The sequence below is a fragment of the Anarrhichthys ocellatus genome, unplaced genomic scaffold (assembly GCF_004355925.1).
Source record: "Anarrhichthys ocellatus isolate YVR2014 unplaced genomic scaffold, GSC_Weel_1.0 scaffold54, whole genome shotgun sequence".
In the NCBI taxonomy this organism is placed as follows: Eukaryota; Metazoa; Chordata; class Actinopteri; order Perciformes; family Anarhichadidae; genus Anarrhichthys; species Anarrhichthys ocellatus.
In genome coordinates, this window is record NW_022280084.1 from 1,297,488 (window position 1) to 1,318,413 (window position 20,926).

A 20,926-nucleotide genomic window follows, 5' to 3' on the forward strand; every position below is an offset into this window, starting at 1 on the left:
ATCACTCTGTGACAGTAGTTCTGTTCTGTTCACATGTTAATAATCACATGAGTTTGAACGAGTCTGATTCACGTGTGCTGATGCTAGCAAGGCTGTCATGATTCAGGTTAGCAGTATCTTATTAAAAGAGTAGTTAGACATTTTGATAAACGTACTATTCACTTACTTTATGCTAAGCTATTACCACGTGCTATCGTTATACTAATTGCTCACAAAACTTGTCAGATGCCGAAACCAAAAGTCAGATAAATAAAACATTCATTTTGGACCCATTAAAAAAAAAAAAAGATGAATTCACAATCATATCTTTTGTGGAAAACCACATTTTTATTCTGCACTTTTCTAAAATCTCTATAGATATAGATAGATAGATTTGTCTACATAATGTTATCAAAATGACCTTTAGCAGTTGATTAGCTTAGCATAGCATAAAGACTGGAGGCAGAAACGGCTAACCATCGTCCATAGTTCAGAAACACACCAACCTGCATCTTTAAGGTTACGACTTGACACATGCATCTTGTTTGTAGAGACTGTAACAGAAGAAGAACAGTCAGTGCTCCTGAAGGGCCGTCTGTGCTTTAACTGTTTCACCAGCAGCAGTGACTTCTTGCCGTCACCGGGACGTTGCCAGGCAACCAGAACACAGAAGCACTGTGGGCAGATGGATACGCAGGTTTTTTTGTCAAGAAATAGTTTCACTGTGATGCAACTCCCTTTTTGAAATGGAACATTGAACAATGGACAGAACCAGGCGAGCTGTGTCCCGGTGCCTCCAGCTACACGGCGAGCTAAGCTAAGCCTCCCAGCTCTGCACCCAACACACACACACACACATGGGGGGGGGGTCCATGTTCTCATCGCACTCTGGTTGTGTTGAAGCGCATTTTCCAAGACATTGAACTCTTCCTTTTAGTATAAGATGCACAGAGTTTTGATGGTGATCATCAAACATATGACAAAGCTTATTTTGCTTTTGGTTTTATTCTAACAGCAGCTGATTGGTCGATTGTGATCCGGTCATGTGAATCTATGCGTTGGTCCTTCTGTCACTAGTGTGATAGACCACTGTAGACTTGATTCAGAAGGGGAACTTGACATTAACCATTCATTATTTATACAAATCTGTGTGGTCAAAGCATGAGGTGGAAGAGGAAGTGAATTGAAAAACTGTCGCCTGTGAATAAATGAAGAGATTAGTGTGAATAAAAACAAGTGGTCTTGTCTCCTCCAGGAAACTATCAGCTCTCACCGACCGTCAACATGCCGCAGGACGACACGGTGATCATAGAGGACGACCGGCCGCCGCTCCTCCCGCCCCACCTCTCCGACCAGTCGTCCTCCAGCTCCCACGACGATGTGGGCTTCACCGCCGACACGACGCCGCCGTGGGCCAAAGAGCCGCCCACTCAGAACGACAGGTGGGCGAAAAACGTTGAATTCCCCCAACCGCTGAGTCTTCCTTCCGCTTGATGAACACAGAGTTGCTCTATTATTTTAAGGCCAAGGACCGCTTGAGCTGTAACGCCGCATTAGACTCGACACTCGCTCTGCTTTCGCCTCACGTTACGTCTTAAATAGCGGACCAGCTTAGAATTCCCTGCATAGTACATTCACCTTCCCAAAGCGCCACGTGTGAACAAGCTCAGTGAGTCTCCGACGTTGCCGGTTGGTGTGTGTGTGTGTGTGTGTGTGTGTGTGTGTGAGAGCGAGAGCGGGTTCTTTCCTTGATTGCTCCCTGATTGTGAGCGGCTCTCACTGGGGCAGCCCTCTCCTCCGCTGGCCTCTCAGCCTGTGAAGGACTCTCATTCTGTCACATTGCTGCTGAGGACTCGTTGTGCACTGTGTGTGTGTGTGTGTGTGTTTGTGTGTGTGCACGTCAACCTCAGGAGATTTAGGAAGTGGATGCAGAGTGTAGAGCTGCGACTAACCAGATAATCTGATGAATGTGTTTTATTCTTAAAACAGTGAAACGTCACATGTTCAAAAGAGTGCGTACATATTTGTGTGTTCTTGTCAGTGATGAAGATGAAGAGTCTTCTCTTTATTTTTGTTTGGGTGTGGTAGTTTCTTTCTCTTTTTAATTTCATCATTTTCATCTCTTCGTGTCACTTTGTTCCTCTTTGGCTTAACTCTCTTCTCATGTTGTATCTCTTGTTCTCATCTGTCCCGCTCTGCCTTGTCTTTGTGTCTCTAACACTTTACTTTTGCTTCTTCCTCCTTGGTTTTTTATTTCACTGCCTCTCATTATTTCTCTGCCACCGGTTCACCTTCTTCTATCTAAAGCTCTCGTTTTCTCAGTTATTTTACGTTTTACATCCTCTCAGCTTCTACTTCTATCCGTTCTTTCTCTTTCATTTCTTTCCCCCTTCAGTCTTCCCATCTTCCAACTTTGTTCTGTTCATCGCCCCAACCCTTGCTTTTATTGTTTTCCAGCTCTCCTAATTGTTTCCTAGATTTACCTCATCTCTTGTTCACCTTATATTTGCTTCTCTCTTTGAAGCGTATCAGTTCAATGAATGAATAAGCTTCTTTTTTTTTTTTTTTTGTCACTGTTGCTCCTCATTCAACTCTGTCTCCATGCCACTGCTGTCTTTCCTTTTTTCTTTCTCTTCCTCCTGTAGTATTTCTTTATTTAAAACATCAGTTATCTCTGCTATTCATCTCCTCTTGTCCTCCCTTTCCATGGCGTGATGCAATTTCTCCCCCGTGTCAGAACAATAATGTCAATCTTCTCTCATCTCTCCCCGTCACCATCTTCCATCCCTCCATCCAGCTCCGTGAATCCAGACGAAAACGATCCGGACGGCACGTTCCAAAGGGAGGGCTTCGGGCGCCAGAGCATGTCGGAGAAACGCACCAAGCAGTTCGGAGACGCCTCGCAGCTCGAGATCATCAAGACGCGCAAGTCCAAGAGCATGGATCTAGGTACAGCTTTCAAAAAGGCTCCCCGTGCCTTCAGTAAACGTGGTCTGTTCAGTCAGTTCCAGGAAGATCAGACATGTTGTCCCAGAGCAGGGACGCAGTTTGTTATCCTCTTTCTTCTCATGTCAATTCTTTCATTTTAAGATACAGTTCAAGGTTAATACTTATATTCTTGGTGCTCAGAATGTAATCACATTTTATTTCCCCCCCAACAAACGTAGAATATGAGATGTGTTGGGTTATCTCCATTAAGAAAATGAAGCGCTTCAGGCTTGTGTACACATTTCTATCCAGTAATATTAACACACTTCAGCTACTTTGTAAAAACCTTTGAATCTGATTTTCTGTAACGCTCTGCATGCCGGTGTGTTTCAAACACATCCCTTGTATTTAAATGTATTCCACCCAATTTCCTCTGTACGGAAACCGACTCTGCATCTCCCGCCAAAGTCAAGAACTCCTCGGCGCTGATTCACCTTGAGATGGCTCCGAAACAGCCGCTGATTGCTTTGGCCTGCAACAGTCTCTCTGCTCGCACTCTCCATAATCACATCTAATCTTCCCGACCAGATTGCCGCTCTGTGCCGTGTTGATATCACAACAAGTCTGATTGCTATCCTCAGACCCCCCCCCCTCCTCTCCACCTCCTCGTCTCGCATGGCGTCCGATCCTAATTGAGACGAAGCAGTTTGTGATGTTTGCAGCGCTACCTGAATGCCGCATGTGGAATGTCATTTTTGCACTAACTTGAACCCCAAATGTTTGTACCCCTCCCTTCTTTCCTCGCCCTTCCTCTAACAGTAGCCGACGAGCTTAACCTCACCCCTCGACCCGACACCAACGCAGGTAAGGCACTGAACAGGTAGAACGGAACACTCGCCTTCGCCACCATCACCATCACTTTGTTTCCTCCTCAAGGTGCACATCTAAGACCTGGGACTGAGGGGTATAAGTGGTATTTGACTGTTACTTTGAAGGAAAAGCCCCCAGGGAGATGTGATTCATTCAGAGAGTATTGCAGTTTTACGATGTTATACCACTTGATATTTTATTATCCCATCACATTGAGCTCATTCCGACTCGTACACCGTAATTCATCCAGCAAAGGAGGGAAATTACCTGCACTGTAATGGCTCTCATTGAACATTCTGTATAATGTTCATTTACACAGTTTATTCATTCAGTACAACAAAAAAAAAGTCTAACTCACCACTCTGCTGCTCTGAGAAACACTGCTTTCATGCGCTGTGTTTTCTCCCGATGCTGAATTTTTAAAATTCAGTGTTGAAGGGATGGTTTTGATTTTTTTGAAGTGGGGTTGTATGAGGTACTGAAACATAGTCAGTGTATCACCTACAGCAGCAGACAGGAGTACCAGCACGGGAGCAAGGCGATGTACAGCTGTGGAGGGGGGGGGGGGGCAGCAGCAAAACATATTTCAGACACTAAAAAGAAGGGCTCACCTACAGTAAAAAAAATCAATATCAGTTTAAATGCACACTATATTTTGACTCTCTCACCGGGAAGTGAAGCCGTGACCTCTGCTCTCCTCAAAGCCACCAGGCTCCTTTTGACGTAAACAGTAATTCTACCTCGCAGAACACGGGAGTTGCTGCTCTACCAGTGCCTCCATCGGTTAGTTTGTTTGTGTTGTTGAATCCAGACGAACCCTTTAAAACACCGAAGTCACAGAACAAACGGACCGATGGAGGCAGCGGTAGAGCAGCACTGTCGTGTTCTGCGAGTCTTGTTGCTTTGAAGAGAGTATTGATAACTGCTTTAGTTCCCTGTCTGACTGCAGGGTGAAGCCATGAAAATACTCTAAATATAGCGTAGACTTAAACTGTTGTTTCTATTTTAGGTTTATAAAATACATTTTGCTGCTGCCCCCGTCCACAGCAGGACACTGCTTTGCTCCCGTGTTGGTCTGTTTCTCTAAACTCTGGGCATGCCAACTGTCATCCACTGTAGATAATACACTGACTGTGGATAAGCACTTCATACAACCACTGCCAAACACCCAAACTATCTCTGTAAGCTGCTCTCAATGAACCTGCAGATGTTTCAAATTAAAAGCATACTAGGAAAGGAGGTCGATTTTGCCCCATGAGCTGCTGAAAGGATTTAATTTGAAATATCTCTGCAGGATGTGATTGACCGTAACTTCAGTGTTTAAAAGAACGACAAAGAAGCACCAACTTTAATTAATTAGTGCATGAGAACAGAAGGAGAAACAAAGTGCAGCAGAGTAGAGTGAGGCAGCAACATGTTGCCGCACTGCTGTGGAAATAAACGTTTCCTAGAAAACTGGTAAATATAGAGAGCGCTGAGTTTGCATCAACAGCAAACGGCTTTGACAGCAGATTAAAATGGAAGCAGATAAAAAAAATAGTAGTCTCTCCACTTAAATATTATAAAGCACACTTACAGAATTTGGAGAAATTATGAATACAACCAACCCAGTCTTCAATATTGGCCTATTCACAGACTAACGGTATGTTAGTGGTGCATTTTTTTGAATAACTGCCGTCTGAAAAACAGTCCTCCATTTTATCTCGTTAATCCTTTTCTAACTCATCAAAGATCCACAAAGTTTCATATAATCTGTTCACATATAGACGTAGGAAGCAGAGGATTTAACTGTTCTCCATCACAGTCTGTGGTCACTTAAACGGGAACACAATCTGAATTCTGTTATGTATTTCTATGGCCTCGGAAAGTTCAATCAATATTAGTGAACATGAGCTTCTCTCTTTCAAAGTCAGAAACCTTGAGAAGTCTAGAACTTTGGGTGTCAAATACAGTCTGCAGCTGCTCTACAGACAATGCATTCTGTTTTCCTTTGTTATACCCAAATGATTCTATTGTAGTGTCCTCAGTTTACCCATATCCTCAGAAGTGTCGTCTATAACATATTTCCCAATTCATTGTCTGTGCAGCAGCTCCACACTTTATACTCATTTGACTTTTAACACTCGGGTTTTCAGATTTCTAAGAGAGTTGTTTATGTTTCCTGATATTTTATATATTGTCTTAGACCATCGGAGAAACATGTAAGCATTTAGAAACCCCCTCTGTCCCAGGTCCTTCACAACATCCCAGATCTCCGTGCTTTCTGCCTTCACTCTTTGTATGATAAGACATAAACAGGATCGCTGTTCATTCATGTTAGGAACACTTGTATCTGCAGAGGTGAGTCAGAGTAAGAGGACCTGTTTCCATGGCTTTGTATTGATTCATAGCTGCTGCAGGATGTGACACACAGTGAACAGGAGCAACGACAACAGGCATGAAATTGCACACATGGATCTGCAAATACGAATCCAGTGACTAAGTTGCAGATGTATGTTTCAGAAGGTTTATCCGCCGCTCTACCATTTCATGCCTTTGTGGAGAGTTCTGTGTTTTGCTCGCTCTTTGACAAGACAAATTAGTCTGACTGCAGAGAGAAGACTCGCAGTCCTTGCCACAGTTTGAGGTCGCTGCCGAACATGCTCGTGAAAGCAGTCGGGTGACTACAGATTTGATTTTCTCCCCTTCTTTGCCTCGGCTGTAGCATTAATTGTTGTGTGCACGGAAGAGGGGCGGCAGAGAAAGCACTCTGTCCTTGGTTAAGGCTGCGAGCTGACAGCGAGCCATCCGTCATTGTCAGGCCTCGTGTGTTTTCACTGTCGCATCGAGTGAACGGAAGGCCTGCCTCTGATATCAGCGACCTGGACAATAGGACGGCTCCCGCTGAAGGGAGGACGTGTAGGGAAGAAGAGAGATGAGAGGTTTTAGAGTGCAAGATGGAGGCCGTCTCATGAACTCTCACTCAATAATAAAGTGCGAGGACGGAAACACGGAGACAAAGTGCGGCGAGCGGATCGAAGGAGGTCTCGTGGAAAAGCTCAAATGGATATTTCGATTAGTATTTCAATACTTCTTTTAAAACATTTTTTAACAGTGTGTGTAGGCGGCCGTGAGATGGAGAGGGGAATGTTTCCAACTCTCTGTCATGTTGTATCGTGAGTCGGCAAGGAGGAGATTGTATGTTGCATATATTTCTAAGGTGTATCTGCCAAATGGTGGCAACAGATGAGTCAGCCGTACGGTTGCATAATGCGACAACTAGGAAAAGTTAACAATTCAGCAAGCGTTGCACAAACTATGGCAGAGAGGCAGACTGTCAGACCTTACTGCAGTAAAATGAGACGTTTTCTAGAGGGACTCTGGTGCTCTGAAACACTTCCGCTTTTGTCCACAGGAGGCGCCAAAATGAAAGTTCCTCGTGGTAGCTTTAAAAAATGTGCTTTATTTAGGGACTGTTGTTTAATCTGAATTCGATTGATCTGCTTTCACATTGAAATTCAGAAGTGATCTCATTACACTGACAGAAACTGATTGAAATGATGTAAGGTGGGTATCTAGTGTGAACATTGTGAGAATTTGGAATCTAATATCCATTCAATTCGTCTCATGTTGTGGGCCAATAGATTTCACCCTGGTTTTTTTAAGTGCCCACGGTTTAGTTTCACTTTGTGGGGCCCCTGGTGTCACTTTACCAACATTTTTAAAAACTCCCTGCTCCCTCAGTAAATACAAGTGATCCATGGTCCATTTCCTAAAGCCTAAACACAGCCATCCTGCTGAAACCAAAGACTGACAGCTCTGAGAGATATAGTAGCCCTCATCCTATATCTCAGCTGTGATTGGCTGAGACGTGTATTGACACAGGCCACTGCCACATGTTTAACAAGGACACTTCAGTGATGGAGGACAATGCAGGACTGTTGGCAGTGTCCAGAACCTCATGCGGACGTTGTCAAACTGTTTTGTGAGTCCGTTTAGGGACGTAGGAAATATTTTCTGAAGTTACTAATTCTGTATTTCTGAAGCAGGATTCAGGTTTTGTCGTGTTGTGGACTAGTGATGCTCGGTAGATGGGGAGTGGCCCTTCGGGGGGCGTTCACATGTCGAGTTTGCTGCTCCCCCCAAAATCCATTGTTGCAAATGTGACGAACAGAAGGCACGCTCAAAAGCGAGAGTGACGCTCTTTTGTTTAACTTTTTGGACGCTGCAACGCATGTCATGTGACGACGAACAACCAATTACAGCTGTCAGATATATTGTCTTTCTCCCGTGAATATCGGTCCCCGGTAAACATCTGGAGGAGAAGTTAATCGTGGTGGCGCAGGGATACCCGGAGCTTTGTCAAATGTCAACACCATTGTGACCTCTCATTGTTCCAGCTGCAACGTGATCGCTCTGTATTTGTTGTTGTAAGCCTGTCACTGCTTAACTTGTTGGGATCATGTTTATCTGCACACGAGTAGGAGTGTCACTCTGTCCAAACACACTGACACAGATTACTCAAAACGGACTGACTGGTTGCCAGATTAGAAATAATCCATTTAGCTCTTTTTTTTTTGTCATTTAATTTCTGTCACACGCTGTATGTGAGCTGTGTTCCCAGAACAATTTAGTGGTTTCTTTTTTATTGTATTCCAAATTCCCTAAGCACACTCTCTGTGTCCAGGTAGGCCGAGACCAGAACAATATTTCATCAGCAGGTTATTGGAAAGTCTCCCAAAAAGACAATAAGTTTGTCATGTTTGTGACAAAATGCCATTTGTCAGATCTCCAACACAGTGTAAACAATCTTTTATTTTTTTAAGACTGCACTGAAGTGTGACTTTAGTGAATGGCGCCGAGCAAAGCCTTTAACTAAAGTGTGTGTGCAGCGTGAGAAGCCTCTCAGTGAGACGTTAAGGCAACAGGACGGGCTGATGAGAATGAATGGGCGGCCGCCAGCCCACTCGCTTCTTCACTCTGCATTTATTCAATTTTCCATTTCTATTTCTTTCCTCCGTCTTTATTCTTTTTTTCGGCCGGTCTCGCTGTAAACAAGAAGCTCGGCAGTTGTTTTTTTATATTCAAGCTCGCTTCCAGACATGCTGTTTAAAATGATTCTACAGCACTGGCAGGTCATTTGAATAAATTTCAATATATTTTTGCCCTAATTGAACGTTTTGCTTTGTTTCAAGACAACCTAGTACATTAGGCTTAGAATGATAATTGAAATCACCCAAAACACTGTAAATACAGCAACATAACGTGACTAAAATAGGTCCCCGAGGCCCTTTGCCCCGGCTGAAGATGCAAATCTACATAAACGGGTCACCAATATAGAGTTCTTTTTTCATGAAGGGCACACAAATTGCTGAGCAAATTAAGTTACTCAAACAGTAGATGTTTCTGTCTTTGACATTTATTGTTCTGTCCTCTCATCCCTCCTTTCTCTTCTTCTCCTCTTTCCTCACTCCTCCTCCTCTCTCTCGTTCCCTCGACCTCCCTCATGGCCCGTCATGTTAATCTATCAGGCCATGTGTATTCTGCAGCCTTCTGCTACAGTGGCTCTAAAGTGACACCACCCAAGAGATTGTGACTCTTCCGTTTACCTTCATACCTCCTCACCTCGTCTCTTCACATTTATTTGCCACCGTACACGTTGTCAGCCTGTGAAAGGAGCCATATGGGAACAGAAATTATGCCTGCACCACCGTACAAATAGTCTTAGTTTAATTAAATTGTCATGTTTCTCCTATTTTGCTGATGGTTATTTTCATTCAGAGCCACGTCTTGTAATTGATTTTGTAGTCAGTCAGGAGGAATGTTCCACACACACAATCGGATTAGCCTGCTTCTTGGTTTAAATATGGTGTGCTGTTGTCAGAGTGGCTTATTGGTCCTCGGAGGTCTAAGCATGTTCAGGTAGACCAGGTGTGCTTCACTACACTAATGCTCGGTTCAGACTGACAGCCCAAATTCATCTGTTGACATGTCCAGATTGTATCAAGATTGATTTTAGAAAATCTGAACAGCAAAAAAAACGTCATTGCAGCATTTTGAGCTGGTTTGAAATGTGATTCCAACATATTTCTACAGATGCTTCTCAGTCACAGCTCCACAGGACATGACTGCAGCATGATGCGCCCTGGAGATGGTCACAGTTCGGTTAGGTGTGGGCATCAGACCTGTGTGGTTCTGTTTAGGCACCAAAACCACTTGGTTTGGTTTAGAAGAACCATGATGGTTTGGTACATTAAACCCAGAGGTTGTCCACGTACGTATTAAAGTGGGTGTGTCCTGTAGCTTGTGAGACTGCAGTGAGACCCTTCTCCAATGGTGGACCTGTATTTCTCATGCTTCAGTGTTGGAAAGTTGCGTAACCTGCGTAGCTACTTAATTGGCCTACAGATTTGATCTGATCACTTGCAAGTCATGGAAATATGGAATCAACCTTTGTGAGTGCTTTTTAGTTTGTCCTCTTCCTCTGCATCATACTGTGTGGAGAAAGAGAAACGACGTCTCTGAAACAGTGTTGCAGCATTTAAGTAACTTTCCTGCAGAATTGAGCAGGTCGTCAACAATCAGGTACAAACAGAAGAGTTAGAGAATGCAGCCTGAGAATGATGTAATCCCTCGTTGAATGACTCTTTCAGTGGACGTTCACCTTGAGGCTCGTTGTGAGCTCCCACAATGCACCACAAATGGAAAAGTGCACTAAAATGACTCCACCGTGAAGACTCTGAGCTCATACTTGGACAGCTTTAGTTGCTGGTCATTCGGGATTGGCAGGATGCGGCTTGTTGTGAAATATGTGTCCCACTGCTGACTTTGTTTTTTACGCTGAATAAAGTCTCTCTCATCCTCTCAATCCACCCTCTTAAATCATCCTCTTCAGTCATATTGTAACATTACTCTCATGATCATGTTGCCTCTCTCGCACTCCATCATCCGTCATCCTTGAGAACATTCTAACGCAGCCAAAGTCAATGTGTACGTATTGATTCTGGGCTGATTGTGTTATTTATTGCTGCACTAAAAGAAGTTATGAAGGTTATGTAAACATTGAATATCAGAAGTTTATCCAGATAGTAGGATTCTATCTGCTTTCTGTTATAATAATATTAGTAAACTGATAAAAAAATAAATGACACGGCAGATTTTAGATGAACTTTAACTATAATTTATATTATATTGGACACTACAGTATTAATATTACTGTATTAAAATAAGGTCTCGATGGCGACTTGGTTTATTCACTAGCACAAACCTCTGTATCTTCCCATCAGGTTCTTCCACAAAGGACGTGGGACCATCGCTAGGCTTGAAGAAGTCCAGCTCGCTCGAGAGCCTCCAGACGGCTGTTGCAGAGGTAACCCTCAACGGGGACCACCCCTTCCACAGGCCACGCCCTCGCATCATCAGGGGGCGGGGCTGCAACGAGAGCTTTAGAGCGGCCATCGACAAATCCTACGACCGACCAGTTGCGACGGAAGAAGACGACGAGGGCATGGAGACACGTAAGATGTCCACCATTTGCATATCGGCCAACAGTTAACGAGACTGTCCTGTTTCTGAAAAAGCACAGGTTTGATCCCACGACAGCTGAATCGGTCGTGTCCATATCCATCACCTGGGAGTCCTGTCAGAGTCTTTTAGCAAGGAACTTCAACCTCAGTCACTCTTTGCCTTCCGTAACATGTCTGAGATATGAAACTGTACAATGGCATTGCATTTGGGTCACTAACGCACCGTTTCGGCGACTAAAACCTGGATGTGGCTTCCATACTCGTGCATGGGAGTGACTGCATTCTGACTAATGCTCAATATCTGGCATGTGGTTGTTTTACAGCTTGTGGCAATGGCATACTGCTGACTCAAGATGTAACTATCCACTCCACTGTATTACATGTCAAGATGCACTCCGTTAATGAGAGGACGAGTTCGGACATAGACTAGCGTCTCGTCTGGAAAGCTGTCTGCTTCCATCATCACCAAACAACATATTCTAAGTCACTGTATCTGATTAATGCTTCCTTTTAAGGTTCAATTCAGATTAGATTGATTGAATTCTACTTGTAAATGAGACCGACGCAATATGGAAAGTTTATCAACAGAATTATTTCCATTGGTACCACGATACAAAATGCATAATCTCCAAGCGTGACGCGTACAGCCGTGAACTCTGTCCCAGTGACGGGTTGTAATTATGTATGAATGTGTACGTATAAGATCACAAAACGCCCAATGACTGGAACCTTTTCACACGCAGGCAGCTTTCTTCCTATTTACTATTCAAATGTCTTATCCTCGTAGAATTAAATAAGAATTTTTTATCTTTCATACCACAAAAGAAACTATTTTCAGAGTGTGATTCTGTAATCATTAATATCCTTTTTATAGCCTGAATAATCTGACGTCTCCGTTCTGACGTTAATCTCATATTTTGTTGGAGTAATATGCTCTAATACCATCAAATAGTAATTTCCCTCATTTTATAAGATGGTGTGTAATGGTCTCTAAAGATTACGATCCGTGATATGCAATTATTAAAAGTGCCTTTTTGCACATTTATGAGACTTATAGATTTTCTTTTATTAGGCTTATGGATTTTCATATATGTTTCAGCTCTAATTAAAAATACTACTTCGTTGGTTAAAAAGAGCATGTTCTTAATTCTCCATGCTTCTCTCTCTGTGTCCCCACCTTGTATGTCCTTCCGTCTCTCCAGTGGAGGAGGACACAGAGGAGAGTTCCCGATCTGGGAGAGACTCCGTGTCCACGGTGGCCGACCAGACCCCGCTGTCCGGCACCACCGAGAAACCGCTGGTCAACGGCACCAATCGCACCAAAGAGGAGAAGAAGAAAGACAAAGACAAGGGAGGGAAGGAGAAGAAGAAGCAGGAGGGAGGGAAGGAGAAAGACAAGGGGAAAGCCAAGAAGGGCATGCTGAAAGGACTCGGGGACATGTTCAGGTAAGAGGACGTTTAGGAATAACTCTGTTTTTCACCAAACCGGCCTGTGCCAGAGTGCGTAGACAGAGCGGCGAGCAAGAAAAGCCCTCACAGACGTGTTTGCAAATCAGTTTAATTACATTCTTGAAGGTATTTCTTTATGTTTGATGTCGAAATTGTATCTAGGCATTTGAAATGTACACGAATGGATAATACAAGTTGTGTAGGAGACCTAACAGCAAGTCTCCTCTGCAGCTGCGTAAGAACGTACTCTAATAAGTACGTACACAGTTCGCCCACAGCTTTTCTTCTTATTGTAAGTACGTTGTGTTTTCATTGATCACTTTTACTGTATAGTTATCTACCCGTTGCAAGTCGTCGCACACCTTTCCTCAACTACACTCTTTGTACTCAATCCGCGATCATGCGAGGGCTGAGATGCGTTCGATATCAGTGCGTCTGTAAGACACACTGATCAATATCTACTGCAAACAGCTGATGCATCCTTATTGAGTGAGTTCTGTGTGAAAGAAAACGGCCCTTAAACTACCGGCTGGGTACGTCTGTTTACACATGGACAACCTGTAATATTCTTTAAACAGGTAAAACATTCAACCACACTTTTTGGAAGGCTTGGATGTTCCTAAAGAGGCTCATGATTTATTCTGTGAGTGACACGGATGAACGGGACCGGCCCGAGCTGGAGATGAAACACTAATTAGCCTCCAGACAACTTGACCTTTGTGGTTTATTTTCCCGTTATTAATTCTGTCTCTGCAGCCTGTAAGATTTGACCTGCCAAACAATCCCTTCTAGCTAAACTGACAGAAATTGTCTCTACAGACGCATCCCATTAGTGTAAAGTCTATACATTTCCTCCCCTTTCTCTATGCCCATTACCTTTGGCGTCTAGGTCATTTGGTCTGTCCTCCCTCCTTCTGATTGGTTGGGAGGCCTCTGGGGCCAGCCAGTAATATATCCGTATATCATATTAGCCAAAGTGGCCGGTGACAGGGAAGAGAAAACAGTGACTCTTCTCTGAGTGAGGAAGGTAATGAGGTCCACAGAGATGGAGAGAGAGAGAGAAAAGATGGAGAAAAGGGAGATACAGTTTGGAGACTGATGATAAATAATAACCTCGTAAGGCAAAGAGAGATCGATTAAGTGAGCTGGAGTTGGCTTCCAACAGTGAAATGTCAAAATGCATGTGGATTAAATTTATTTAATGTCCCATTAGAGCGTACGAGTTTTATTCTGGACTCTGGAAATAGCAATTAAATAAAATATTCTCAACTCAAGGCCCACTAGCTCTATGTGGGTCTTTCAGCTCCATGTCACAGACTTCATCAGCAGACAGAAATATCTTCGTCGACGACTGGAAGCTCCAGAAAGCAAGTGAGATCATAGTTGGAAGCCCCTCCCTCCTCTCAAACACACACACACAGGGAGCAACGCGGCACTCTCCGTCATCATTTCAGTCCAACACGTTTTTAAAAAAGATAGATGTAATCAGTTCCAAAATTCACAGCGTATTTTTATCTAATGAACATTCCGCTTCAATCCATATTTGTTTCCATTTAGCCTTTTAAAAGCAGCAGTTTGATACACAGGCAAACACCTGAATCAAGGAGGCCGTCTGAGCAGCAATCTAACGGACCATTAGCTAAAAAAACATTCAGAATCACTAATAACTAGAAATACACCAGCTCTCAAATGTGCATTTACTGCATGTGGATGGCATACTTAGGCCCTTACTGTAAATATATATCCTGTTAACACTTTGAATGCCTCGTTTAAGATAGATGTGTAGTAAAAAAGGACAGTAAAACCCACTAACAACCACCAGTATCTGGATTTTGTCTTTAGTGAGAAAGGTTACATTCGGCATTCATTCCCGGGAAAAATGACTCCGCAGCCGCAGGTAATTATCTGATCCAGCTCCAACTGGCAGTGACGGACACATGACACCCGGTTGGACACGCACATTTTCGCCCCTTATCTTTGTCATCTCGGCAATAAACTCCGTCCGTCTCCATCCAAGCAGCGCTCGAAACATCGTTCCAAATTATTCTGCTCCGAGCGACTGAATAAGTAACGACCTTAACATTTCCACTGGCCTCCAAAATGCCCTCTACTGTTTTACTAATCCTGTTTTGCAGCGTTTCGGTGTTTGTGACGTCAGAAAACCTGCATTTATGTGCTAAACGTGGGGAATGAAGGGTAAACAAAGGACATTGTTTTGTGAATGGGAGCAGTGGGGGGGGGGGGGGGGGGTTTGTCCCTCGGGGGGCTCCGTGAAGTCAGCAGAGCTCTGTGTCAAACAGGTGGGATCGCTTCAAATGACACCAGCTTACTTTTAGGGGAGCAGAGAGACTCATGGAGGGCAGTCATGGCTACACACACACACACACACACACAAACACACACACACGCACACACAATGGAGTAATCAGTGGGATGCACAAATACTGCAAACTCGTACATGCAGGCATAGCTCACACTCATACACACACTGGAATAATTAGTAGGGAACACATGAAGTGCTCCAACTGCACACACACGCAGAAATATATTTGAAATCAGAAATCCACACACAGCACCTATAGGCCCCTCAGTTTATACACAGATCCACGCTCATAAGTTTTGTCCCACACCGCAGTAATCTTCTGTCCTCCCACACACTCACAAACACTGAAATCCAGTTCTCCCCCCAGATGATAACGATCGGCGCCCATCGTCGGAACATCAGCGTTATGGCGCTCTGATTGGCTCAATATTGGCCGCATCAGATCTGCTCCATTAAATCTCCGTCTGACTGCCCGTGTGATCGGCGCCCAGTGTTTACTGGCAGAGACAGCCGCGCGCTCCGAAAATAATGACGCGAGATGTATTCAACCCATCTGTACGTCGAGTTCATATCACACACTCGGCTAACAGGAAGAACCCACAAAGGTGTTATTTCAGTGTCGACACAGAACGCTGGCGATTCATCCGAGTTTATGAAAGCTTCACGAACTTTGAGTGATTTAATGTAGACTTTACGCAGAGAACTCCTCCGGCATGCAGACTTCGATTACCTTATTGGAATGATTGTTTTAGCTTAAACCTAAATTCTAAGCGTTGATTAGTTTGACGTCAAAACCCGCCGGCGAGATTGAAAAGCATGTCTACTTTAAACAATTGCCAAAACTACACCGTCCATCCGAGCCAGAAGCTGTAACGACCGTCACTGAGGAGAGGAGAGGCTGTAAGTAGAGGTTGTAAAAATGTAAATAGTTCAATGTATGAAGCACGTAGAGTCATATTTTTCCAACACTGGGAACACTTGTGGGCACAATGTTGGATATATCGGTTCAATTGTCTTCCGATTTTTGTAAAGTAAATTATCAAAGAATTTTAACTCCGGTTTTAATCTTATTTATGATTGATGGCATTGTAACAATGTTATTCTGCACAAAACATATTTTTGAGTTCTTTCTGCTTCTAGCCATGACTGTGCTGTTTCCATAGAGGGAAACTGCTTGGGAGTCAGAGGGGTCACTATATGAACATTTGAAAGACTCCACTGCCTATTATGGTGATGAACTGGACTCGATCTGCTCAGGACTCGGTCTTGACTTGGTCTCGACTGGACCTGGTCTCGGACTAGATTAAGTTGATCTACAGACCCCCGAGCACCACATTCAGAAGCTCAAAACAGAATGAACTGAGCCTCCGAAGACAAACGCGTCTTTGTGACGCCCACGTGGTTTGATTGACAGGTGATATGTGGGAGCTACGGCTGAGCAAACACCTCAGCAGTGAGCACTCGGCAGCAAATATGTTACCGAAAAGGAACACAAAAAAAAAGAAGTTTATCACAATTTGCATGTTTCACTTGGTGCTGGTGTCGACGTGTCACGATGAAACAGAATGCAAATGTGTGTCGGCCCAAACCACAGAGGGGGGGATGAGTCGAGAGCAGCCTCTCTGTTTTTTTTTAATTCTTTAAAGCGCATGAAAGCCCTATCGCGCTACCGACTGTGATGTGAGCAAGTTAGTTCCCCCCCCCCGAGTGGCTTTTCAGAACGCCAAGAGCTCCCAAACGAGTGTCATGTGTTTGAGCGAGTGTGTGTGCGAATGAGTGAGCGGTGCGACAGTGTCAGGGAGCTTGTACTTGTGTACAATGTGTGTTTGCGTGTAGGAGGGGTGGATCAGGAGTGGGAGGCCTGTAGAAGTCAGAAGAGTGTGTGCGTGAGTGTGCGTGAGTGTGTGTGTGTGTGATCAACAGAGCTGCCACTGCCTGACCCTCTCATGTCTCAAAGGCCTCACACTCAGTCCCAATCAAAGCCTCATTACCATCAACCACTGCCAACAGAGCAGCCTGCCAACTCCGTATCCATCTCTCCCTCTCTCCCTCTCTCTCTCTCCTGCTTTCTCTCCCTCTCTCTCTCTCTCTCTCTCTGTCTCTCTTTCAAAGTCTGTTAGCTTGGCATCGGCAAAGACGGTCGTTGCCCAGAAATTCAAGGGCTGCACTAATTTTTGCAGTGGTTATAGTGTGTTTTTTTCGTGTGTTTTTGTGCGTTCTGGTCATGAACAAGTGAACAAGCCTGAACATAGAAAAGACTCCCGCTGTGACAAGCTTCATGATCTGTCGCCGAGGAAGAACTGTGAGGCCGCTTTTTGACCATTCTAGCAGTCTGCCGATGGGATTTCTCAGAAACTCACACTTGTTTTTTTTGTTTTTTTTCATGCCGCCGGGGACATCCGTGACCCCAGCTATTATATTTTCGGGCTGTCCGTCTGCTCTGTTTTTTCTAATATTCCGGGAACGCCTGAAGGGAATTTCTTCAAAGTTGGCCCAAACGTCCACCTGGACTCCGGGATGAACTGATCAGATATTCCCTGTGGTCTCATGTAATTCACAGTAATTCTATTTATTTTAGTCGAGGTTTGTCATGGATGGTGGGACATTCAGACATCATGCTGTGTTCAAGGGAACAGAGCAGAGCATCAAGAGATGCTCATAGTCACGGTGACCAAACTGCTTATAATGTTGTGTTCATTGGGACGCTGCTTGTAGTCCCAGCTGTGCCTACAAATTAAGACTCGACTGGCGGCCCTATGAGGCTGCAATGCTCATTAGATCACAACATGATTGCTATTCTTAGATCCCACTAGTGGAGCATAAATCTACAGCTTGGCCTGAAGGTGGAGCCAGAGAAAAAGCTCATGTTGTTACCGAACATAAAATACAGTATGGTGGCCGCTTTTGTCCGACTTGATTGTAAGATGGCCTTGGTCACTAAGGTTAGGCCTAGCCCTACCTTTAGCTGTTAGCATAATGTCAGCATATTAGTATGCTAATGGTAGCGTTAACACATATAACAATTAGCATGTCAAAACACTAGTGTTCACCATGTGAAGCATGTCAACTTTTTAACTCGCAAAGAGTAGCATATTAGCACGCTAACATGTTAGCATTTTGTATTCAAATGAATTACAAACTACAACTAAGGCCATTGATTTTCATGTTAGAGATTCTGTCAGCCAATAACATGACATGGCAAGATGGCAAATTAAGTAAATACTATTTTTCCCATCAATGAATTTGTAACACTGAGCCTCGTCTATCATGTTGGGAATGGAGGTAGGACCAACATTTCTGGATTATCATTTTTGACATTTTCCTAGATGCCTTCACGCCTTGTACTAATAATTTCGTGACATTAGTTCTTGACTTTATCCTGAATTGGCCACTCTGATTTACCGACTGCCCCGTGACATTTCAGCGGTGCTGCGTATCCAATGTGCCACCCAAACCTGCCCACAACACCACCAGACGTGTTTTCACTTTTTTTTGTGCGGTTGGAAGGATTAGCGGTGACACACCGGCGGTCTGCTGAATAGAATTAGCTGAAGCCTTGACATTTTGAAGTTGTCGTTTCAAACCACAAAAAAACCCGTCAAAGCCTCTTTATCGATGGCGTCGGTCTCACGAGACGAGGCGGGCCTAACTGTGCCTGGAATATAAGATTATTAAATGCCCCCGAGTCGTGGTTAATACTCGGTCTCCTCCTCAAAGTTTTCCCCTTCAGTCATAAATCTTAGTGTGTGTGTGTGTGTGTATGTGTGTGTGTGTGTGTGTGTGTGTGTGCGACACGGAGAGCCCGGCTGTCTTTTAAGAGGCCGTTAATGAAAGTTAGTGGTGTGGAGAAAGAAAGTGTCAACCGTCTCTTGCCGTGATAGATCACTCCTGCTCTTAGCGTTAACGGCGAGCCGCCACTCCGAGCATTTCAGGCAGCCGCAGTTAAATTAATCAGGTAATGGGCCATAGTCTCCGAGCCCGCTCCGTCTCCACTGCGGTTTCTCCTCCTCATTGTCGTCTCTTGGTTTTCCTCACTTTGTCTTTTGGAAACTTGGGACACGTCACAGATGCCTTTTGGGTCACAGCAGATGCATTTAGGGACTACACATTATGTACGGTACGCGTAAACAAATGATCGGAGTAGTCTGTCTTTGGTCTCTTTGTGTGGTTTGTCTGTTGGTTTTGGTGTTTTTTAATGCCTCCATGCTGGTGACCGTTTCCGGTTGTCCGTCTGTCCATCCAATACCCCATAAGTGGATTTATTCACATCTGGCACAAATGTCCACATGGACTCAAGAACGAACTTATTAGAATTTGGTGTTCACTGTGATCGGATGTCCGTCCCATTGTCATGAACATGTCTTTGGTTAGAACTCAAACATTCCTATGCTATGTATGACAATTTCACACCAACGTCTAATAGGATGAGATGATGTGAACTGCAACTTGAATGGTTGGCAGAGGAATACAACCACAAGGCTGTAATTCTAAGTATGTTTTTCCTGTATTTGAGACAGAACTGCTACTGGAACTCTTCTTCAAAAGTTATTCTAAACAATGAAAAGGTTTATTTCATTTCAGTCATTGGATAAAAATCTTCACACCGTTTTCCCCCAGTTTGACAAATCACCAGCGCGCGTGATGATGGAGAGCCAGATTCAGCAGTAGTCATCTGATGTCTGACGTGCATATTTTTCACGAGGTCTGTCAGATGCTGAACCGCTGGGTAGCATCTGTGTGCTGCAAGTCAGAGGATTTGATCCGTTCCCTTTGTTAGTCCGGAATATTTGATCACTTTAAAGGTTTAAAGCTGTTCAAATAATTCCCAGACAATAAACACCACAAACTAGTTAAGGAGAGCTGTGGGAAAAGTGTTGCTTTTTCTTATTCGTTTGTTTCTCTCACTGTTGTTTAAGATTAAAAATGTATTTTTTGTCATTTTTTCTTCGATTTACATACACTAATTATTTCTTTAAATACTTTCTCTTCATTATTCTCTTTTTAATGTTCCCATTCTTTGTTGTTTTCACATCACTATAATAATGCCTTTTAGATATAGTTTCATCCTCTCACCTTTATTCCCATTCAGTGTTGTTTTCTCTGCAGATTCGTTCGCTTGTTTTGTTCTTTCTTTGTGTTTCGTTCATTGATTTACTTTATTCCTCTTGTTTTCTATTCCCTTTCTTCTACATTGCTTTCCATTCACACATCTGTGTCTTTTTTTTTCTCTCTTTCTCCTGTTGGGACAATTTACACTCTTGTTCTTCATTTCCTAAACACACTCACGTTTCACTGTTGGGATTTTCACTTCTTTGGTTTGCTTTGATTCTGTGTTTTTCGTTTTATCTTTCTCTATTTTTCACTTTACTCTGTCTCTCCTTCTTCAGTCACTTTCACACTTTCTCACACACACACACACACACACTCCTCTTGAGGTTGCCTTTGTATTCTTCGCCGTATTTTAGCTCTCGGTCTTAATGTTTCGTTCATTGAGTTTCTCTTGCCCGCGTTCATTTTTTTTCCTCTCCTGTTCACCGTCTTCTGTCTCTTTCATTAGCACACACACACACACCTCTCTGGTTTCTCTCGGCACAGTCTCCTTAGAACTGGTAGATATTCTCTGCGGACCAATTTCCCTGTGAATAATCACGGAGGTTCATTGTGGAAGCAAGCGCGGTGCCAAAGTCATTTCTCTGACGGGCTGTGGCTTTATACCGAGTCAATCAAGCAGAAATATCTCTGCAATGGCTCCTGTTTCGTTAAGCGTCACTCCCTCCCTATGAATGTAATTACCGCGCGTCGACGCCTTCTTCGTTTACCGCCCCCCCCCTCCCCCAACTTTAAACCAGCGGAATTTGGTTTGAACCTGTGA

The 20,926-nt window shown here is 43.8% G+C and overlaps 1 protein-coding gene across 7 annotated transcripts in view; it reads left to right on the forward strand.

The window, feature by feature from the left end:
• The window catches only part of pard3ab (par-3 family cell polarity regulator alpha, b), a 213,604-nt gene that overhangs the window by 133,390 nt on the left and 59,288 nt on the right, over positions 1 to 20,926 (forward strand). For 6 of the 7 annotated variants that reach the window (XM_031870765.1, XM_031870767.1, XM_031870766.1 and 3 more), the window contains 5 exons: positions 1,235 to 1,421; positions 2,777 to 2,928; positions 3,727 to 3,771; positions 11,043 to 11,273; positions 12,485 to 12,728. In XM_031870765.1, coding sequence (XP_031726625.1) covers positions 1,235 to 1,421; positions 2,777 to 2,928; positions 3,727 to 3,771; positions 11,043 to 11,273; positions 12,485 to 12,728 — 859 coding nt within the window. The remainder of the gene's footprint in view (positions 1 to 1,234; positions 1,422 to 2,776; positions 2,929 to 3,726; positions 3,772 to 11,042; positions 11,274 to 12,484; positions 12,729 to 20,926) is intronic. The other variant, XM_031870770.1, reaches the window with a different exon arrangement.